Source organism: Dryobates pubescens, chromosome 33 (assembly GCF_014839835.1).
Source record: "Dryobates pubescens isolate bDryPub1 chromosome 33, bDryPub1.pri, whole genome shotgun sequence".
Lineage (NCBI taxonomy): Eukaryota > Metazoa > Chordata > Aves > Piciformes > Picidae > Dryobates > Dryobates pubescens.
The window spans coordinates 9,245,993-9,267,375 of NC_071644.1; the positions used below are offsets into that span (position 1 = coordinate 9,245,993).

The 21,383-nt window shown below is 60.4% G+C and overlaps 1 protein-coding gene across 1 annotated transcript in view; it reads left to right on the forward strand.

Moving 5' to 3' along the window:
• The first annotated feature begins 200 nt into the window (after positions 1–200).
• The window catches only part of AJAP1 (adherens junctions associated protein 1), a 36,577-nt gene continuing 15,394 nt past the window's right edge, over positions 201–21,383 (forward strand). The window contains exons 1-2 of the mRNA XM_054175783.1: positions 201–488; positions 16,273–16,934. Coding sequence (XP_054031758.1) covers positions 460–488; positions 16,273–16,934 — 691 coding nt within the window. The 5' untranslated portion in view covers positions 201–459. The remainder of the gene's footprint in view (positions 489–16,272; positions 16,935–21,383) is intronic.

Below are 21,383 nucleotides of genomic sequence, written 5' to 3' on the forward strand. Positions count from 1 at the left end.
TCTCCCCGCCCTCCCCGGCGGGACCTGCTCGCCCGCCCCACCGGCTCCATCCTCGGGTCCGCCCCGGCCGCGGAGCGGATCCGCCCCCGCCTCCTCCCCGCGCAACTTCCCCGAGCCGCGGCCCCCCGCCCCCGCCCCGCGGGTGCGCGCACAGACGCGGACGCGCCCAGCCCAGGCGTGCCGAGCTGTACCGAGCCGAGCTGTACCGAGCCGAGCCCAGCCGAGTCTCTCCTCTGGCCGCGCATGGGGAGCGCAGCCTCCGCGGGTGCGCAGCAGCCTCTGCTGCCCCGCCGGCGCTGAAGGACCGGAGCAACCGGAGCAGCCTGAGCGCCGGTCCCCGGGCAATGCCCGCTCCGCTGCCCGCCGCCTGCCCCGCCGCTGCCCGCGGGCGCGGAGCGGGGTGCCCGCATGGAGCGCTGAGGCGGTGAGCCCCGCCGCGCCGGGCCGGGAGACGTGACGATGTGGATGCGACGGCTCCCGGGAAGCAGGTAGGGCCGGGGCGCGGAACCCCGCGGAGCCCTCGCGGACCCCCGTGGAGCCAGCCGTGGGGCTCGGGAGTTGGAGGATGAACTTGTGGAAGAGGGATGGAGCGGGGCGCGACGCGGTGCAGCCCGGCGGCTCCCGGGGCTTGCGGGGGACGCGGCCGGTGTCGGTTCCCGGCGGGGAGATGCTCGTCCCGCTGCCCCAGCCCCGCTCTGCCGCCCTGCCCGTGGAACCGGGGCTCCCGTTGCCGGCCGGTCCCCGCACGCCGCCGGGATGGGTCCCGCGTCCCCCCGCAGCGGGCGCTGGTCGGGGGAAGGCGGCTGCCGGGGCATGTGCGGCAGGGGGGGATGTGTTGGGAAGATTAATCGGGAATTGCAAAGCGGAGGAGACGGAGGCAAAGTGTTATGTAACGCGTTTTCATTACCGCGGCGAAGTCATCTGAGCCCAAATCTTGTTATTTCCCCGGTGCTGAGCCCGGGGAGCGCCGGCAGCTCCCCAGCGCTTCCCCCGAGCCGCAGCAGCCCCCGGGGCCGGGGGCTGAGCCCTCCCGATGGGATTCACTTGCAGCAGCAGCGTGTTAAACAAGTGAGATCATGGGGAAAAAAAACCACGCTGCTGCGAGATTCACCACGCGTGCCGCTTCCCCCTCCCCATCCCCATTTTGTGTTGAGAAAAGTCCTGGGTTTGAGCTGGTGAGGGATTTGTTTGGGGCTGGGGTGCGACCTCACCGTGTGGGGCTGGGGTCAAGCCCCACCGCCAGCCCCAAGCCTTCCCTCCACGGAGAGAGCATCCTTATGTTTTCCAGCTGTGGCAAGAGTCTAGCAGCTTCAGAAAGGGGCCCCGAGGCGAGGGGTCCTTCAGCAAGGGGTTCCCACATGGTCCCACTCCCACAGCTCATACTGCGACCACCCCCCAGGGAGCAGGACCTGGCACCCCGGGTGGCTGCAGGGTGAGCACGGGGTGCAACCAGGGGTGCCCATCACCCTGCTCTGCTCCCCGCACTCAGGCAGAACATGGCTGCTGGGTTTGGGGGTGCAGGAGGAGGGGAGGAAGGCAGAGCCTCCCCCCCGAACGCCGCGGGTGGGATGCGGCTGCTGAGAGAGGCCTTTGTCCGTTGCCTTTGGAGTGGCTGAGGCTTTGTCCCTCTGCCTGAGGCTTTGTCCCTCTGTCTCAGCTGTGGCTGGAGTCCTGGGGGTTGAGACTGGAGCAGAGGTTTTGTCTGTGCCGAGGAGCTGAGGGAGGCCCTCGGCTTTTGTTTCCCACTCGCGTGTTCCGGAGGCACGTGGTGAGAGAGTTCCCGATGCCCCCAGCCACATCCCTTTGCCCCTGGCGATGCCCGGGCACACGAGCACCTTCGTGCTGCCAGCGGAGGCGTCGGTCTGCCCGCCGAGGGTGTGCTGCTGCCTGGTGGGAAGGACAGAGTCTCCAGGGAGTCTGCGGTGATGTAGTGACCTTAGGGATTACTCCTCGGGAGAGTCCCCAGGCTGGATCTCGGGGTGTCTGGATGCGTGCCGTGGCAGGGCAGAGCCCGGAGGAGCTGGAGCCGTGCGCCGAGGCTGGAGCCGGCACAAGCCGGGGATGGTGGAACCAGAGGACGCCCTCTGCTTTCTTGTGTTTGTGAAGAGTTTAGCAATGAAAACAGAAGCCTTCCACTTGCTCCTCTCCTCGGTCTGCCGAGAGGATTCCTGTGCTGTCTACCCTGGCTCCTCGGTGCCAGGCTCTCCTCTCCATCACCTCCTCAGCCTCCGGTCCCTCCACATTTTATTTTTAATACGAGATAACTTCGCTGCTAACCTTGTCTGCTGCTCTCGCTCCTCGCTAACTCTAATTGCTTCTGGCTTTATTTCTGACATTTCCCATGTCGTTTCCCCTCATTTTCTTGAAGACTGCTAGAAAAATAGCTCCAAGAGAAGCAGGAGACCTTTCCAGCTCTCGTTTCACCCCGCACAGCCTCCGCCTGGAGCTGCTGGCTGCCGCGGGGACGTGGTACCTTACTGCTCCTTTCAAGTCGGATTCCTTTGGCCCCGGGCAGCGGCAGCTCCGTGACCTTGTGGGCAGGGGAGGGCGAAACCTGCGCGGCTCAGAATTGCTCTGCCCTGGCTTTCTGGGGGGGGGGAGCTTTGTGCTCCTCTGCCTCTGAGCATCGCAAGGAGCAGGGCCGGCTCTGCTGCGCTGACTCTGTGAAGCACCCACGAGGTGCCAGGGATGCAGATGTGGGTGCTGCGGGGCAAAGGGCTGGTTTGGGGGAGGGGGAAGGGGGGGACAGCAGCTTCTCCACCGCCTCCATCTCGGGCACCCACACATGGGTGCGTGCCTACGCCTGCGTCAGTGCCTGTGCCCGCGGGTAAGGGCACGGCAGCTTTCTGCAGCCTGCCGTCTGCCAGGCTTCCAGTTCTGGCTGAGGACTTCCCTTGCACAGCTACAAATGTGGTATTTTACCCAATCTGCCACGGCTCTTACAGCATTTAGCTCGGAAGTGATTTGCAGGATGAGCAAAAGCAGCGATTTGCAATTTCTGCCCGATTGGTACAAAAACAACTCATTAAGAGCAGACATCCCTGCACGCCGGCACCCGAGGAAACTTTATGGGCCCTGGAGCTCCTGCCAAAGCAGAAACGGTTTTCCATGAATTTCCCTCGTCAGGTTCACGCTGTCAAACGTAGATGCAGCCGCTCGTCAAAGATGCAAACCTTGCAGTCTGGGAAGTAATGAGAGCAGCGAGCAGTGGGAGTTAATGGCCTCCGCTGAGGAGTCCTTACTCATCCCCCATCCAGGCAGGGGCTGAGCCGGCTGCTCCCGGCTGAATTGATTGCCACAGAAATTCATCTGGTGTCACCAGCTATGATACTTAACAGCCACAATAATGCTTGAATAAACTGCACTTTGCCGTGGCGCTTCCTACCTCCTCGCAGGCAGCAATTTCACAGCTGAGGCGCTGGTCTTTAGCAGCCTCTTCCCCAGAGCATGAATAATTGTTGTAATAACACTGCCGCGCTGCCCCGGGGGCACCTCCGGTGGGGGGTGATGGATGGCAGCGGGGGCAGGGCTGCTGCTCGCCCTGGGGGCTGTGGGGGCTGCCCCACATTGCTGGGACACGCTGGCCTGGCTGCTCCGGAGTTTGCTTTGTGGAAGTCATCTGCTGGAAACCAGAGCTGCTAGAGAGAAGGCTTGGGGGAGACCTTGTTACTGTGGACCAGCACATAAAGGGTGCTCATCAGGAGGATGGAGACTCCCTTTGCACGAGGAGTCAGATGGAAAAGACAAGGGGTGACAGGGACAAGTGACTGCTGGGGAGATTCCCACTGGCCTCCGGAACAAAATGTTTCCCCATGAGAGAAGTCAGGCACTGGGATCATCTCCCAGGGGAAGCAGTGGATTCCCCTGCCCCGGGCAGTTTGCAGACTCAGGCTCACAGGCTGCTGGGGCAGCTCCTGTCAACTCTGCTGCTGCCTGGAGAGGTTGGAGCAGATGATCCTGGAGGTCCCTTCCAGCCTGGCACTCTGTGATTCTGTGACTGTGATGCTGCTCATTTCTCTTCCCAGTCTGTCAGGGGAACCACGCTGAGGTGGAGAGCAACTCTCCAGGTGGCCTGGTAACCGTGTTCCTACCTTCCCTCCTTTCCTCACCACAGCTGCTCCCTGAGGTCTCCCTGCCCTTGTTTGCCTTGGGATCCCTTTGGATGCACGCAGGGCGGTGCTGGGCAGCGAGTGTGGCTGAGCGAGGCTGAGCTCCACAGGGGGTGAATAACCCAGAGGCTGTGGGGCAGGGCATGGAAATGTGTCCCTGCTGAAGCCCTGGAACACAACTAAGGGCAGGGGGCTGGCAGCAGAGGGTACAGGAATCACTCTGCTGAGCTGGGAGCAGCTCTGCACTGCCCTGGCCCTTGCTCTCCTTATGGCTGCTGCTGCTGGAGTGAGTTACAGCAGCTAAGGCCCAACAGGGATTGGGTTTGAGAGCACAACTCTTCCAGTGGGATAACTCTTGGAAGCCAAATGTGTTGGGTGGGATCTGCAGGGAGGAGGGAGCAGCCTCATTGGTGCTTTCTCTCCCTTACTCAGAAGAAAGGCATTTGAGGTCTTTCCTTCTTTCCATCCTTCCCACACTGGCTGGTCCTGCTGGGAGAGGGTTCCCCAGCCAAGCCCAGTGGCCTGATGACCATCGTGGGGTTCCTGAGGGATGCTCCTGAAGCTGTTCCTTGGCCCCTTCTCCATCTTGGGCACATGGATCTCATCAGAGGGAGTTTTTTCCCTGGAACACCATCAAACTGTGGACCCCAGCAGCCTCCTGCAAACGGCATTTGCATAGATATGAATATTTCCCGTGGCTCTTCTTCCCAGGACCTGCTCCTCCAGACTCTGATAGCTTACATAATTTCCTGTGATGGAGATGTACTTCATCTAATTTCACTTTGAAATGCATCGATTAAGTCAGAACTGCTGGGAGATTTAAACTGAGCCTCTGTGGCCTGAACTTAACTGTGGGAGGTTTACCTGCCTTCATCCTTCAACATTAATTTGGTTTTATGAGGAATCCTCGTGAAATGAGGTTTGGGCTCCCACTGAATTGCTGCTGCTCTCAGGGTTTATCAGTCCCTTTCCCTGGCCTCAGCAGCTCTGGGGGTAGAAGCTGCACTAAAGCCTCCTTCCAGCACAGCATGGGATGGCTCTGTGTGGAGAGTCACGTTGGATGCCACACCAGGGGACACAGCAGGGTCCAGGTCACCTTTCTGGTGTGGCTTCGTCTCTGTCTGGTGCTTCCTGCATGAGCCTTCTGAGCTGGAGGAGAAGCAGGGCCAGGTGATGCCTCAGTGAAGCTCTCACTGAAGTCAGGGCTGAAGGGCAGGATGCTCCTGGAGCGGGATGGAGACCTGCAGTGGTGACCCCATGTGCAGGAGGGGTGTCCTCTCAGCACTGCTGTGTGATTTGGCCTTTCTTGGTACCAAGTGACAGGGGGAAATGGCTTGGCTGGAGGTGGATGAGCAGTTGGATGGGCAAAAGGAGTCAGCACCCAGGGCAGGAGGCTGAAGCACCCTCCAGGGAGTCACCTGAGGCCCTTGCAGGTAAAGCAGTTGGTCAAACATCCCAGGGAAGGCCTTTGAGCCCTGCTCTGGTTTTGTTTCCAAGAGCACAGAGCACCTTTGGGCCAGGCCTTCACCAAAATTCAACAGCAGAGAATTCCTCACTCTGCAGTTTGCTGCTGCCCTGGAGAGATTAAATGGCCTTTAAAACAAGATTAAAAAATCAGGCTATATGTAAAGGAATAAAGCTCATCATTCATGAAGTGTTCCTCTCAACTCTGAGCTGCAAGATGTCTCATTGTGACTTGGAAATGATGTGTGGGCAGGAGATCTGCTTTAACACGAGATGATTTATGATGCCTGTTGCAGTTTGCTCTGAAGGTCTGTCTCAGCAGCTCTGCTCTCCTGGAAGGGCTCCTGCATCCCTTCTTGCCCCCACTGGTGTCCCCCCACCAGTGGCCCAGCCCATGGGCTCCAGCAGCCCCCACCTTGCCCACTTTTGCGTGGTGCTGGGGGGAGCAAAAGCGATTCCCAGGCAGGAAGCCTTGGCTGGAGTGAGCAATGAGAGCTCCAGCTGCCAACAGAGATGGTTGGCAGTGAGGAGAGGTGGATCTGCTCTTACCCCACTGGAGCTGCCCACGGGATGAGGCTTGGTGCTTGCAAAGCAATGAGGTGGCAGTGGTGAAGCTTTGCCCTGCCTGGCTGGGCTGGGAGTGCTGTCAGCTCCCTGGCTTCCAGACGAGGGCTGAGCAAAAGATGTTTCGAGAGCAGCAGGAGGGCTGGGAGTGGTGAGCTGCTTCCTGCGGGAGAAACAGAAGTCTGGACCCTGGAGGTGGAAAAACTGGAGTGTGGCAGCAGCCCAGTGTGAGAGAGAGGACAATGGGAGTGTCCTGGTGCAGGGATCTTCAGCAGGGGCTGGAGACCATGTTCCTCAGGACACCTGCACATGGCAGGCGAGGGACCATGCTGCTCCTCACAGGAAAGTGGTTTTGCCTCTTCTGCCTGGTATCAGGCGATAGAAGGAGAGGAAATTGTGTCAGAGGAGGGTTAGGTTGGATATCAGGGGAAATGGTTGGACTGGATGATCTTCACAGAACCCTGTGATTCTATGACCTCACAGGGACAGGTTGCTCCCATCCATACGGGGCTCTGGCTGCGCCTCCCTGTCTGCAGCACCCCAGGATGCTGAGGACACCTGCTCCAGCCATGCTTTACAGCTCCATAAACAGGAGCTGTGGCTGCCTGACGCCGGCTCGGGGACTGCGCAGAGCTTGGGTGGCTCGGTGTGGGAGGCTGAGGGCTCGGCAGGCAGCAGCCGAGGTTCCCTCACGAGCAAACAGCACTAATTGCTGCCACTTGACTGCTTGCCATTCAGGTTGAAGACGCGAGGAGGTCGAGGGGAGCCCAGGGGTTGCCCCCCTGGGGTTTTGCAGCTCGGTGCCCGCCGCATCCCCGGGGCCGCGCTCCTGTAATTGCCGGAGCCCCGCGCCTGACCCCAGCCTGCTCCTGCGATCGCATCTCCGTCTGCAGGACCGGAGTAATGAGGCGTCAGTTAATTGACATGGATTAGGACATCCACTTAAGTCCCCACCGACAGCTGGGTGATTAATGCCGGCAGAGGAGGCCACGTGGCCGCCAGTCCCACCGGGATGCGCTGGAGCTCTGCTCTCCCTGGCAGGAGCTGCGGCTCGGCTGGGGCTGCGCGGGGAGAGCGCTGCCGCTTCAGCTAAACTCATTTGCTCCAAGTGGTGGCCTTCTGGGGGCTTCCTGATTGAGTTTCCTCTGGGCAGGAGCTGTTACTCATCTCTTCATCTCTTGTTACTTGTCTCTCTCGTTTCTCCAGTGGTGTCCTGTGGCAGGACGAGAGGAACTCGGCAAGTTCCACCTCCACAGGGGGAAAAACTTTGGTGTGAGGGTGCTGAGCCCTGGAGCAGGCTGCCCAGAGAGGCTGTGGAGTCTCTAGAGACTTTCAACATGCATCTGGATGTGTTCCTGTGTGACCTGCCCTGGGTGCTCCTGCTTTGGCAGGGGGCTTGGGCTCGATCTCTGGAGGTCTCTTCCAGCCCCAACCATTCTATCGCTCTGTAATCTTGGTCGGCAGACAGAGAGCTGGGAGAAAGCCAGGGGTGGATCCCACTTGCTCTGGTGAGAACTGAGAGTAGCTCTGAGGGGACCACAGTGCTGGGGTTAAGCTCTCTCGGATTTCCCAGGGGACTGTGTATGGGAAGGGGTCAGCTGGGCCCTTTCCTGGGCATCCTGGGGTCAGTGCTCGTCTCTGCTCCTGGGAAAGCTGGTCATTAAAAATCCCGTTGGAAGAGATTTTTCTCCTTGGATCTTTGCGGAGTGGTATTCCCAGGGATGTTGGTATCTCAGGCAGAGCAGCGGACTCAGATGCTGTGTTCCACTGAACCAGCTTTAATTACTGTGTTTTGAAGCTCGTTAAGCCGCTGCTCTCTGCCTTCTGAGCGAACTTTATCTGAGGCTTTGAGATCAAAGCGGCTCCTGAGCGCTGCCATCGCCTCAGCTCCTTCATTCAGAACCAAGATAAGCGCTGGGGCTACCCACCCGGGAGGCTGGAGAGGTGTGAGGAGCAGCTGGCACCGTGGGCTTCCTCTCCGTGGGTCCCTTCGGAGCCAGGGGGTTGAAAGAGCCTCCAAATCACTGTGCCATGGTGGATGTGGGCTTAGGGGAGGAAAACTCCTTCCAAGGCTCCTGCCTCAGCCTGGGATCAGGCAGGATTTTTGAGATCCTATCCTGCCCCGCAGTGCTGAGGCTCTGCACCCTGCTCACCATGACGTGGTCATTCTACCAGAGCAGGGCTGAGTGCCCTGCAGAACCCCAGCTTCCTCTTCCAGCTGATGCTGCAGGGGGTGGAAGGTGGCAAAGGAAGAAGGTTCAGGAGCAAAGCCGGGAAATGAGCAGCTCCTTTGTTCCTGGCTCTGGGGGAAGCAGACCTGGATCTGCATCGGGGAGCTGCTAAACCGACCCAGCGACTTATTTACCCTGCCTGGCATCAGGGATGATCCCTAAGCTCATGGATTTGCTGTGCTCAGGCATGTGGCACGGGCCCCTCCCCACAGCAGAGCAGAGTTTGGTGGGAACAGAAGGCTTCCTCCTCTCTCGTGGTGGTGATGGGAGAGGGCAGTGTGGTCCCAGGTAGCTGGGGACCTCCTGGATAGATGTTGGGCAGCAAAGACCGGGGAGCAGTTTCGTGGTGCACATGAGGTGGTGGAATGCACAAGGAGGTTTAGATGGAAGCCATGCTAAGGGGACAAGCCCCAAGTTTCCTCAGGGTTCTGGGACTTGTTTTGCTGCCACCCAGAAGGGAGCTCAAGGCTCCTGGATGAAATGTTTGTAGATCTGAACTTCCCTGAGAGTTGTGTCTGAGCCGAAGCTCTGCCTGCTGCCTGGTCTCCAGTGCTGGGGCTGGGTTTGAGGGGGGGATGAGCAGGATAAGTGGGTGCCAGGTGCAGGTTTGGGCTGGGAAGCCAGCACTCACAAAGGGCCTTTGTCCGGGTGGGACAAAAGCTGAGTGTTCCTCCCGCCGGGGGGGATGAAGGCTGCAGTGTCCGCCCCGTGCTTAATGCCCGCAGTGTTTGCCGGCTGGGCTGGCAGCAGCCATGCCGGGGGGATGCCTGGGAGCTCTGGGATAGATACCCCAGAGTGCCATCCTCCCTGGGCAGGTGCTCGAGGTGTTTTGTCACCTGGCAGGGATGGGGGGCAGTGGGACCACCAACCCCTGCCCCCAGCTCGGGGTGACTTGCCCAGAGCCTGCCTCTCAACATCTGGCAGCTGAAACCAGAGCCTGCTTGGGTCTTGTCCATGCCCCTGCAGCGAGCAGGGACAAGAAGCCCTTTGAGGGTCCCTTCCAACCCGATGCATTCTGTGATTCTGGGAGAGCTGGGCCACGCCTGGGCCGCCTCCTGCTGGAGCAGCAGCAGCAGCTGAAGCTGAGCCCTGGTTTGTGCAGGGGTTTGTTGAAGCTGCTGCTCTGTCTGAAGGCACAGGATGGCTTCTGGGCTCCCAGCCCCCAGCGCTTCTCAGACCCTGCCCGAGGTAATCCTGTGACCCCAAGGGGACACATTGCACCTTTTGGAGAGAGTTGAGCCAGGCTGGGGATCCTGGGTGATGTTCACCCACTTGCTGTGCTGGCTGAGGCCTCACCCCCATCCTCAGGTCTGCTGCAGGTGCTGGGCACCCCTCAGTCCCCTTGGCACCCTTTAAAATCTTTGAGAATGTGAAGCAAAGTTGAGAGCGGGGCTGAAGGGTTGGCTCAGCTCTAGCAGCCACCAGGCACATGGAGCAAACCTGCTTTTGCCTTTGCAGTGATGCCACCTGTGCCACTTTTCTCCATTTCCCCCCTTCTTGCTCTTATTCCTATCTCACTCTGCCAGACCCTGCTGCTCCCCGCGGCGTGGGGTGTGCCGGTGGCCTCCAGTGCCCGCGGCGGGCTGCAGCACTGGGGGGCTCCGGCATCAGCCCCGGGCTGCTGCTGCTGGGGCTGTGCCCTTCCTCTGCCTGTGGCAAAGGACAGGCCTGGCTGGTGAGCTGCGTGGCACCGCTGCGCCAGCTCCGCTCTCTGACAGCCTTGGCAGGGCCACTCCTCCCACATCAGCACACTGGCGGTGCCCTGGGTGCTAATGATGCCTTCCGCACTCGCGGCTATTCAGATGGTAAAATTGTTTATTTGCAGCTGGCTGAGCTCAAGACAGAGGCAGAGCAGCCAGCAGCTCCCCCCGGCGCCCTCCTGCCCCCTCCCCAACTGCAGGCAGGGATGGATCCGGCGCCTCTGTGCTGCTTCCATCCTGGGGAGGACTCGCAGCCCCTCGCTGCCCCCCGCAGCCCCTCGCTGCCCCCCGCAGCCCCTCGCTGCCCCATTTCCCCAGGGGAAGAGGCACAGACCTGTGGCCGTGGGAGTGTGGTGGTGAGGATCCAGCCTATTTCACCCTCTGCTGATTTCCCTCCGTGGTAAATCCCATCCCCCGTGCCCCGGGAAGTGCTGTTTGGTTTAATTACTTGTGGGGAGAAGGGGGAGAGCAGAGGAACTTAGGACTTGTTTTAAATATCACTTTTATTAGCAGGTAATCCTGGGGCTCAGCTCTGTAATATACACAGGTAGTGATGTGGCACATTTCATTTACCCAGGTGCTTCCCTGTGTCAGCTTTTGTGCCTTAATTCCCAGTGCTGGCTCTAAAGAGCCTGGCAGACATATTTCTGCACATTTATAATCATCTTGGAAGGAGTTGTGGCTGCAGACAGCACAGTCAGGAGTCACTTCCCAGCTCCTGTTGGGACTGGGTTCTGAGCAGCCTGTCCTGGAGCAAAACATTGCCTAGGAGAAAGGTGCTTGGGTAGGTGGTGCCTGTGGCCCCACAGGGAGCAGGGCAGGATGTGGTGGGTGCTGTGCTGGGTGGTCCTGGGGATCTCCTTCTGAGCATAGACTCACAGAATGGTTTGGGTTGGGAAGGACCTTAAAGATCATCCAGTTCCAACCCCCTGCTGCCTGGCTGGAACTGGTCTGTGCCACCCTTGCATGGGAATGTGCAGTTCCTTCCTCCAGAGGTTCCATTCCAACTCTGGTGATGCTGTGGTGGTGCTGGATTTCCATGGCAATGGCTGTGGTGTCACCGCAGAGGACAGTGGCTGCACTGCAGGGATCATTGCTGCACAGGGAAGCAAGGCTGGAGCGGGGAGGGAGAGGGGAGAGGAGAAGGAGAGGGGAGAGGAAAGGAGAGCAGCTGCAGCAAGTCTGCAGTCCCCACTCGGGTGAGGACCGGGCCAAGGATCTGCCACCGCCAAAACTTTCCCCTTTTCCTCTGGCTCCAGTGTGAAAGTCAGGCAGTGGCCTCCTCCTGCAGGCAGCTCCTGCAGCTGCTCTCGCACCGAGTCCTGCTCCCTGTGCCTGTGCAGGACACGCAGCCACTGTGCTGCCCCCAGGCTGCTCCTGGAGCTTGCCGCGCCCGGGATGAGTGACCGCGGCCGCGGCTCCTGCTCGCAGCAGGGTGCTCGCAGGGCTGCTTTTGTCTCTGGCTGGCTGGAGATAGGAAACGCTCAGGGTTCGTAAATCATCCCAGCAAGGACATAACCTTGCTTCCCTGTGCAATACCAATAGATTACCTAAGAGGAGGCATGGGATGGAAGAATGGCTCCATTTGTATAATTCTGCATTAAAAATCAGCCTATTCTGCATTTAATGCTGCCCGTGAAGTGTCTGCACAGCCGGGGGAGAAAGGAGCTGGTGCTGGAGAGCAGATGAGGACCTTCTGGAAGGCACACACAAAGGTGCCTCTGCCCGGGGCTGCGCCGGGATGCGAGCCCGGGCGAGCCGCGGGAGGCTGCGGGGAGGTGGGACCTGAGCTGGCTGCTGATGGGCTGAGCTCTCAGCTTTGTCAGAGCCACGCCATGGTCCCAGCTCCTCGCTGGGGCAGATTACAAGTCAGGGGTTTCTGGGCACCTGGTTTTGCAGCCCCTGGATTAACCCCCTCCTGCCCCCAGCTTTGGGGTTCCTCTGCCCCCATCCTCTGACAGTCCCTGGGAGTTGGGCAGAGGGGTTCCCATCCTGCCCCATTGCCCATGCTGGGTGTTCCTGTTTGGGGTGGGAGGAATTTGGTCATCCTGCCTTTTCTGGCAGGAAGAAGCTCAAGGTGCTTGGGTTGGTGAGGCCAGAGGAGCTGGGCAGCATCTCTGTGCCAGCCTCAGCAGCCAGCACAGTGCACAGCGAGCTCGCATCCTCCAGCCTCCCGGGAATTAATCTCCCTCTTAAGTGCCAACTTCCCTCCTCTTAGAGCAAACAGCTGCATCTGGAAGGGTTTGAGAAGGGTTTTACACCGGGGAGGGTCCTGAAAGGTGTCAGGTTTGGAGGGCAACGCCTTCAGCTCCCCTCCTGCAGCACCTTTAAACCCGAGACCGGCTCAGCTGGGCTCAGCAGGACACCCCAGCAGTGCTCAGCCTTCACGATCCTGGTAATTATCCAAGCAATTTCCTTGGAATCTGCTCTTGTGCTTCCCACGCGGTGCAGGTAAATATTTAGTGGAGGTTCCCTGGCTGTGCCTCTCCATCCATTAGCTGCAGGAGTGGATCTGTGGCTCATGGGAGCAAAGGCTCCAGACGAGGCAGGTGAAGAAGGGATTCCACCTCCAGGCCCCTGCTGCTGGCTTCTTTCTTAACTCACTTCCAGAGTTTTGATGATTTTTTTCTGGAGTTTGAGAAGTGTTTGGGGGTGATGTCCACATACCCCTCCAAGATGGGAAAGCAGATAAGGAAAACTGCCCTCACCCCCCTTTGCAAAGGGAAAAGAGGTGGTGCTGGGCAGGTGGTGGAACAGGAGCTCCCTGGTGTGTGGGGAGCAGCAGGACTCTGTGGGACAACCTGGGGGCTTCTGGGGCAAGCTTCCAGAGAAGGGCAACAAAGCTGGGGAAGGGTCTGGAGAACAGGGCTGGGGAGGAGCAGCTGAGGGAGCTGGGAGTGTTTAGTCTGGAGAAGAGGAGGCCGAGGGGAGACCTCATTGCTCTCTACAGCTCCCTGAGAGGAGGCTGCAGTGAGGAGGGGGTTTTGGTCTCTTCTCCCTAGTCTCAGGTGATGAAGGAGAGGAAATGACCTGAAATTGTGCCAGGGGAGGGTTAGGCTGGACAGGAGGAAAATTTTCTTTGCTGTAAGAGTGGTCAGGGATTGGAAAAGGCTGCCTGGGGAGGTGGTGGAGTCACCACCCCTGGAAGTGTTCCAGAACCCTGTGGCCATGGCACTTGGGGCCGTGGTTTGGTGGCCCTGGTGGGGCTGGGTTGCTGTTGGATGATCTCAGAGGGCTTCTCACACCCAACCAACTCCCTGATTCTACGGCCTCCAGGCGGGATGTGTCCCTTTGGGATGCACCTCTCTCTCTGCCCTCTGTGGCTGGGTGCTCAGCTGGGGCCAGGGGAGCAGGAAGGCTGCCAGGGAGGGCGGCGGCGTGGCCAAAGCCGGGGTCCCTGGTTGCCAGCGGCCCCGGCAGGCGCTGCCGCATCCCGCGCCGAGCAGAGCGCTGCGTTGCCAGGACAACAGCAACTCCTACACGCTGCTATTTATTCTGAAGGACACTTGCTCCTCGCTGCTCCCGAGCCTGCTCGCCTCGCAGAGCCCTCCCAGGTACCTGCACTCAGCCCTCTCGTCCCCACAGCCACCGCCTGGGGCCGTGCCAGCCCGCCGGGTGGCCCGGAGGACACTGCTGGGTGACAGCTCCTGGGGTGACAGCTCCTTGGCTGGCGTCACAGAAGGGACACAGAGAGGAAGGTGACCCAGGCTGTCCTTGGGGCAGGGCAGGCTGCTGCTGGGGGCTCTGCCTGCCTTGTGCTGAGCTGAGGATGTCCCTCAGCATGTCCCCACCAAAGCAGGCTCTGGTCCAGGGGCTGATGCCAACAGCAGGGCACACTCCTGTGTTTGGGTGTCACCTGGCACCGCCTGCCATGCTCAGGCACAAGCTGCTGGCATGACCTGCAGCAGTGCTCAGGAGCTGGGGGCTGCCATTGCTGCAGCTTGAGAATGTCAGGAGCAAGCAGGAGGAACTGTGAAGAGGGGAAAAAAATCTGTTTTCCCTGCAAGCTGCCAACCCTGGGTACCAAGAGCTGGCATTTTGTCTTTGAGAAGCTTCCACGCAGCAGCTGGGGTTGGTGAGCACCCACTTTGGGCTGGGCACTTCCTCCCCTCCCTCCTGCAGCAGCTGTTCAGCGGAGTGCTGCTTGCTCACGGAGGGCAGGGCAGAGGTTTGGGTGTCAGAGTTGGTACACAGGGAGAGAGTGGCACCAGGCAGGTGCCTGGCACCTGTCCCTCCTTGCAAGAAAACATTTTGGGTGGTGCTGGGGAACCAGGCAGGGGCTGGAATGGAGCCTGAGGTACTGCTGGAGTGAATGGGGTCCCTGTGAAGGTGAAGCTGTGCTCAGTGCTCTCACTGGAAGCTCCTGGCTCGGTGGGCTGTGGCACTGCAGCTGCATGGCACACCGAGGGGGTGTGTGTGTGTGTGCCCTTTGTGGTGCCCCCCTGGCACTGCCAGCCTCTGAAAAAAATACAACAACAAACCACCAAGCACCACAACCCCCCCAGCGTGTTTGTGGGGTTTTTGTTGGGTTTGAAGCCTTGCAATCCTTCCTCCCCCAGCCTGAACTATTTTGGTTGCTGTTGTCTGTTTCTGGCTCTTCCCTTTCTCCTTCTGCGCTCTTTGCCTGCGTCGCCTTTTCCCTCCCCAAAATAAACACTGCCAGGCTCGGGGGAAAAAAAATATCCCCAATTAGGGAAAAAAAAAGGATAAATAAATAAAAATCAAAAAGGAGCAATCCTGTGAGCAGCACAAGGCCCTGCCGGGGAGGATCCAGGTCAGCTCCTTCAGCTGGGGCGTGCGGGGAGGGTCGGAACGCTGCTGTCAACCAGATGCACGTTTTGGTCGCGCTCCCGGGGCCCGCCCGGGCGCAGCGCTGCGGAGGATTAGTCACTTTAGGCAGATAAAGCTCCAATTAGCTCCTGCTGAGGCCAACAAAAGTCTTGCTTCTGCAAGAGCTGAATAAAATGGAGTAAAGATTTCGCTGGGCTTTGGTCTAATGATTTTCTCCCCCCCCACACCTCTCTGGGGTAAAGAGAAAAAAACGCGAGAGAAGGAGAAATGTGTTTGTCTCAGGCATTTTCCTACTGTTTTTTCTCCTTCGTGAGGGGGAGCATCTGAGGAGGAGGCGTGAGTGGAGCTGAGCCTTGCAAGGTGTGGTGCTGCTGAGGAAGGCAGAGGGGGCTGACATGAGCCGAGGTGATGTGACATGACGTGGCGGTGGCACGTTACATCAAAGCGAGAGCTGAAATCCTGAGCCAGCCTGATCTGCAGCTCCTCTGGCACAGAAAGAGCACGGAAAGGAGCTGCTGCTCCTCGCCTGCCGGGGCAGAGGCTTTGCTGAGGGTGCCCCAGTGCCACCAGGTCGATTCGCTCCGAGGTGGTCCTGCTGCAGTGTGGACAGCCACAGGACATGGGCCAGAGGCTCTCCTGCTTCAGGTCATTGAGGGATTGGTGCCCTCCACGGGCTCATACCTTGGCTGGAAGCCTGGGGAGCAGGGACCAGGCTCCCCAGAACCCCTGTGGCTTGCTGGAGCAGGTCCAGAGAAGGGCAACAAAGCTGGGGAAGGGTCTGGAGAATAGGGCTGGGGAGGAGCAGCTGAGGGACCTGGGGGTGTTCAGTCTGGAGAAGGGGAGGCTCAGGGGAGACCTTCTGGCTCTCTACAACTCTCTGAAAGGAGGTTGGAGCTAGTTAGGGGTTGGTCGATTCTCCCAAAGGGTGAGAGACAGGTTGAGGGGAAACAGCCTCAAGTTTGGCCTCTTCCAACCAAAACCATTCTGTGCTCCTGTGAGTCAGAGACCTCAGAGCAAAGACTCTTTCTTGCTGCTGGTGCTCCACTTGTGCCATCTGCTTTAGATAATTCATCCAAAAGGGCTGGGACTGGGCACTGGCTGCTCCCTCAGGGCACTCTGTGGCACAAGCCACCCTCGAGTCATTCACAGATCCACTGGAAAGCATCAGGGTTGTGGTTTCTGATGAGAGCTCTTGATTTGCTGTGGTGCTGGTGGTGGTTTTGCAGTGGGAAGAGGGTGGGGAGTGGGTGCAGGTCACCCTGCAATGCCCTCTCGTGGGACAGGCTGGAGCACGGTGGGAGGACGTTGGTACCACCTTCCTGCGGCCCCAGGGGCTGCTTCGTGTGGCTGGGCTCGGGGAGGGATCCTCGGGTTGCTCCCCTGCCCTTCTAACGAGGTCCTGTCTGCCCACAGGTCAGGTTGCCCGCTCGGAAGCCATGCTTGGATTTTAATAGCCATGTTCCACCTAGCCATGGACCTCGCCAGCTGCCAGCCCGCGGCCAGCGGCACCGGCGGGAGGCTGTCGCCGCGCCCGGCGCTCCGGCACAGACTGTCCCGCGCCTCGCTGTGGGGCACGGGGAGCGGGGAGGACCTGCGGCGCCCCGGGCACCCCTGGAACTGCACCCCGGTGCCCCCCTCCACACAGAGACCCCGCCCCCGGCGGCCCGCCGCCCCCCTGCCCGCCGGCCGCCCCCTGCGCCGCCCCCGCTCCCGGAGGGGCCGGCGGCACCTGCGCAGCCGCGGCTTCGCCCCCTGGGACGGGCGCCCCACGGTGCTGCCCGAGGTCATCGTCTGGGGCCCCACGGGCGAGGAGGACTCCCTGGAGAGCAGCACTCTGCCCAGCGCCTTCACCACCACCGCCGCCACCACCACCGCCGCAACCACCACCACCACCACCGCTGCCCCCGCCGCCGCTGCCACGCCGCCCCGCGTGCCCCCCAGCACCGCGGCTCCGGTGCCCGGTGGGGACGTGCCCCGCAGCAGCCCCGGCCGCACCAGCACCGCCGAGCCGGCCGCCGGCCACAGCAGCGGCGGCAAGGACGCTCGCCCGCCCCGCGGGCTGGGAGACAGCACAGGTAGGGCCTGCTGGGGCAGCAGGGGTTAAATGCGAGGGCTGGGGGGAGGTCCCGCCGGGCAGGGCTCCTGCAGCGTGAGCTCCCTTGGCGGTGCTGCACGACAGTGTGCGTGTGGCGCGTGTGGCCAGCGCGTCCGGGGAGCTTCTCCTTCCCCACCGCTCTGCCCTGGTGAGGCCACATCTGGAGTTCCGGGAGCAGTTCTGGGCTCCCCGGTTGAAAAGGGACAAGGAAGTACCGGAGAGAGTCCGGTGAGGAATGCAAAGCTGCTGAGGGGCCTGGAGCAGCTCTGTGAGGAGAAAAGGCTGAGAGCCCTGGGGCTGAGTGCCTGGAGAAGAGCAGCCCCAGAGGGCAGCTGAGCAATGCTCAGCGAGAGCTAGAGGGTGGGGGTCAAGAGGATGGGGCTGGGCTCTTGCCAGTGGTGTCTAGTGGCAGGACAGGGGGCAATGGGCACAAACTGGAACCCAGGAGGTTCCACCTGAACAGGAGGAGAAAGTTCTTTGGTGTGAGGGTGCTGGAGGCCCAGAGCAGGCTGAGCCCAGAGAGGTTGCGGAGTCTCCTTCTCTAGAGAGATTCCCAACCACCCTGGACGCTGCGATCCTGGGCAAGCCGCCGTGGGTGACCCTGCTGGAGCAGGGGGGGTTGCGCTGGATGATCTCCAGAGGTCCCTTCCAGCCCCACCAGGCTGGATTCTGTGCTGTTAAACACGAGCAGCTGGGGGCCGGCAGCAGCAGCAGAGCTCTGATTCAGCGCGGCGGTCGGGGGCGTTCCGCAGCCTCTCGCTGTGCTTTCCCCTTCAGCTGCCTCCAGCCCCAGCCCCGGCACCGGGCGATGCCTTCCCCCTGCGCTGGCTGCTGCGTGGACATGGCTGGGAAAGCTGCTTCCCATTTATTTCAGATTCTGTTTGTTATTGCTGGTATTAAACCCTGGGACACCGCCGTGTAGTTTACAGAATTTATTCACTGAGCATCGACTGCTTCCAGCCCCCAGGGACCTCCTGGGTGAATCTGAAAAGAATTTTATGGCCTAATCTTAATCCCAATTAATTTCTCCAGCCTGCCCCGCTTGGCAGGAGGAGACAAGCCACCCGTGGGGGTGTTCCTGCCTCAGAGGAGTTATTTATAGTGTGTGGGGGGAGAAGCTCTCAACCTACACACCTCTGAGCAGAGGCTGGAACCAGCTGGGTAAAGCCAGCGAGGGAGCACTGATGCCAGCCTGAGCTGCGTGACCACATCTCCAGCCTTATCTCCCCTGACCGGTGCTGGTGGCATCCTCGGGGCTGGGGGTGTGGGCTCTGGGGGGCTGGTTGCTGTGGCAGCCTGCGGGCAGCACGTGGGGTGGTGGCTCCTGGCATGTGCAGCTGCTGCTCGGTGGTTTCTTGGAGCTGGCAGCCTCGGTTAGGTGAGGGCCAGCCGGCTGGCAATGCCATCGGTGTGCCAGCACCACCACGGTCTTGCCAGTGCCACCACGGCTGCCAGCCCTGTCCGGCAGCTCGGCAGAGAGCAGCGGCCCTGAGCCTCCCCGGGGCGGCCGCTCTAATCTGCAGCTCTCAGCTCTCATTAGGAGCTCTCTCCAGCAGCGCAGCGTTTGCTAATTAAGTGCTTTGTGCTGGTGCCGGGCGCGATAGACTCGGCCCGGGGCGGAGGGACCTTCCTGATCTGCTCTCAGCCTCTCCACCCTACGATGGGAAGGGCCTGAGCTGCGATCTGCTTTTTCTTCCAGTGCCCGGGCTGAGCTCAGAGGAGAGCCCCGGGCAGCTCCTGGCTGCTGCCATGTCTGGGGATCGAGCAGTGGGCACTGTCTGGAAGCAGCGGCTGTGCCATGGCCGGCCCTGCCGGGACTTGCTGCTGGGGGACCACAGGGTCCTTGGCACAGAGGCATAGCAGCGGAGGCAGCAGTGCTCGCTCAGGCGAGAGATGAGCACAGTCCTGCTCTGTCAGCTCTTCCTTCTCACCCTGCTCCTCCGTGCCGGGAAAGCAAGAGAAAAAAGACAGAAACAATGTCCCCGTGAGTCACCAGCTGCAAAAACAAGCTGGAGAACATCCCCTGGAACAGCAAACACTCGTAGGTAGGAGAGGAGGCGGCCGAGTGATGGATGGTGATGGCCAGAGAGAAAGGAGGGGCTGGTGGGCAGCGCTGTGGAGCGGTGGGCACCTCTGCGAGGTGGTGGGTGCTGCCGTGAGGTGGTGGGTACCACCATGGTGCAGTGGGTGCTGCCATGCCAGGGGGTGTTTTGGGTAACCCGTGGCTCAGGTGTGCTTGTCCCGGTGCCACCCCTGCCGCCCGGCGCCTGGCAGAGTGCTGCTGGCAGTCAGCTGGGACTGTGTGGTGCTCACCCAGGCGCAGTTTGTGCTGCTGCTCTGGGAGCCACGCTGCCTGGCTCGGGGGCTGGCAGGAGGGTGGGGCAGGGGAAGAGAGAAAGAATGAGAATTGCAGGGTGCTGCAGGGGCTGGCTGGAGGCTTGGCTGGAGCCTGGCCAGGGTGGCTGCGCTCCTGGCAGGCTGGGCTCCTCCACCATGACAGAGCATCCTCCTGGTTCCTGGGCACAGCCAACAAACGAGAGGAAAGGAGAAGACTGAATGAGAGGCTGCCAGGGGGAGGCAGGGATCGTGCTGGCTGTGCTAGCTGAGCCTCTCCTTTCAGTGTTATTAGAATAAAGCTGCCTTTAATTAAACCCCTAAGTGGTGTCTAAGGCAGGAGCCTCTCTGTGCCCACTGCTGCTGAATGGTGGCTTAGTCGCTGCTGTGCTGGGGATGGAGCTGGTGCCCAGGGAACCTCTCTTCCTGGGGATGGGTTTGCTTGCCAGGATGTTCCAGAGTGGAGGTGGGGAGCTGTGTGGGTACTGCTGTGGGTGATGCTGTGGGCACTGCCATGGCAAGGCACTGGAACAGGTTGCCCGGGGAGGCTGTGGATGCCCCCTCCCTGGAGGTGTTCAAGGCCAGATTGGATGAGGCTTTGAGCAACGTGGGCTGGTGGGAGGTGTCCCTGCTGATGGCAGGGGGTTGGAACTGGGTGATCTTGAAGGTCCCTTCCCAACCACTCAATGAATCTATGGGCACCCACCACTGCCAGCAGCCAGAGCCCTGGGTTCATGGTGTGCCCCAGCCTGCTGTCTGCCCCCTCTCCATCCCTGGCCCGGAGCATATCAGGAATAAGAGTAATGATAAAGAGACATTTGCTGGGAGATGACCCTGGCTTGGCTATGAGGGGGTGTTGGATGCAAGGAGCTAGCAGCTGAAGAAGGCTTCAAAGGAATTAATTAAAGATAAATGTGTTTAAAGGAAGACCCTGGGTGGTGGGGCTGGAGCTGCTGCTTTGATCTGCCCGGCAAAGGCGTTGGGAGCAGCGCAGCCTGGGGCTGGAGAGGAGCCGAGGGGGCTGGAGGGCATCGCCCAGGTCAGCACCCACCAGCTGCCTGTCCCGGGAGGGTCCCAAAGGATCCCGTGCGAGGCTGTGGTTTCCCCGAAGGCTGGAGGAAGGAGGCTGCAGGCAGAGCGGAGCCGAGGGAGCAGGACCTGCTCTCTCCCGGGATTAGCAGCTGCGGTGTAGCTGCCTCTGCCGGCACCCACGTGTGTCTGAGCCAGCCGGCAGCTCTCCTCTGCTGCTCTCTCAAGTATTTACTGCTCGCTGATATTTACTGTAACACCTGAGCAGATAAGTCCCAGTGTCTTTAGCATAAGCCTCTAGGATCTTCCTTCTTGGCAGCGCTGCTCCTCAGCGGTGGCAGCAGGAGGATGTTCTCTCCTTTCATCAGCCCAGCCCCAAATACCAGGAGGTTTCCAGGAGCCTCGGTGGGTTCTTGCTGCTGAAGAGCTGCGTTTTCACTTCAGGAGGAGGAGTTCTCACGGGGCTGTGCTTTGGAGTCAATTGTCCTGATTTAGCAGGTGGGAAACGGAGAGGCTTTGCCTGCCCAAACCCTGCTCTGAGGGCGCAGGGGGTGCTCAGAGCAGCAGCCCCAGGGCACTTCCCTGGCACGCTGGAGGCTTTGCACTGGAGTGAGCTTTCCTGAGGAGATTCCTGCCCTGTCTCCTGCCCTGTAGCTGAGCCTCCTGCTTTGGGTAAATGGTTTTTCTCGAGCTGCTGAAGGGCAGCAGGGTTCATGCCATGGCCAAGCCTGGCTGATCCCCCTGGGGCCAGCCGGTCCTGGCCGATTGCTGCCAGCAGCCATGCAGTGCTCCGGGTGTGATTCTCCTGTCTGAAAGTGGTTTTTATTGGCTGGCTGTGGCTTGGGGGTCCGGGGGGGCTTGCTGACAGCTGGGGAAGTCCCTCTGGAGCACTGTCCCCAGCCTCTCTGCGATGCCTGGGAGGAGGTGGAGGCATCCTGGCTGCCCAGGGCAGGAGCCTCATGGCACAGATGAGGGCAGGATGTTGAGCTCCACAAGAAGACCACACTTTGGAGAGAGCAGCCACTGGCACTGATGTCCCTGTGTCCCAAGGCATCTGGGGTCGATT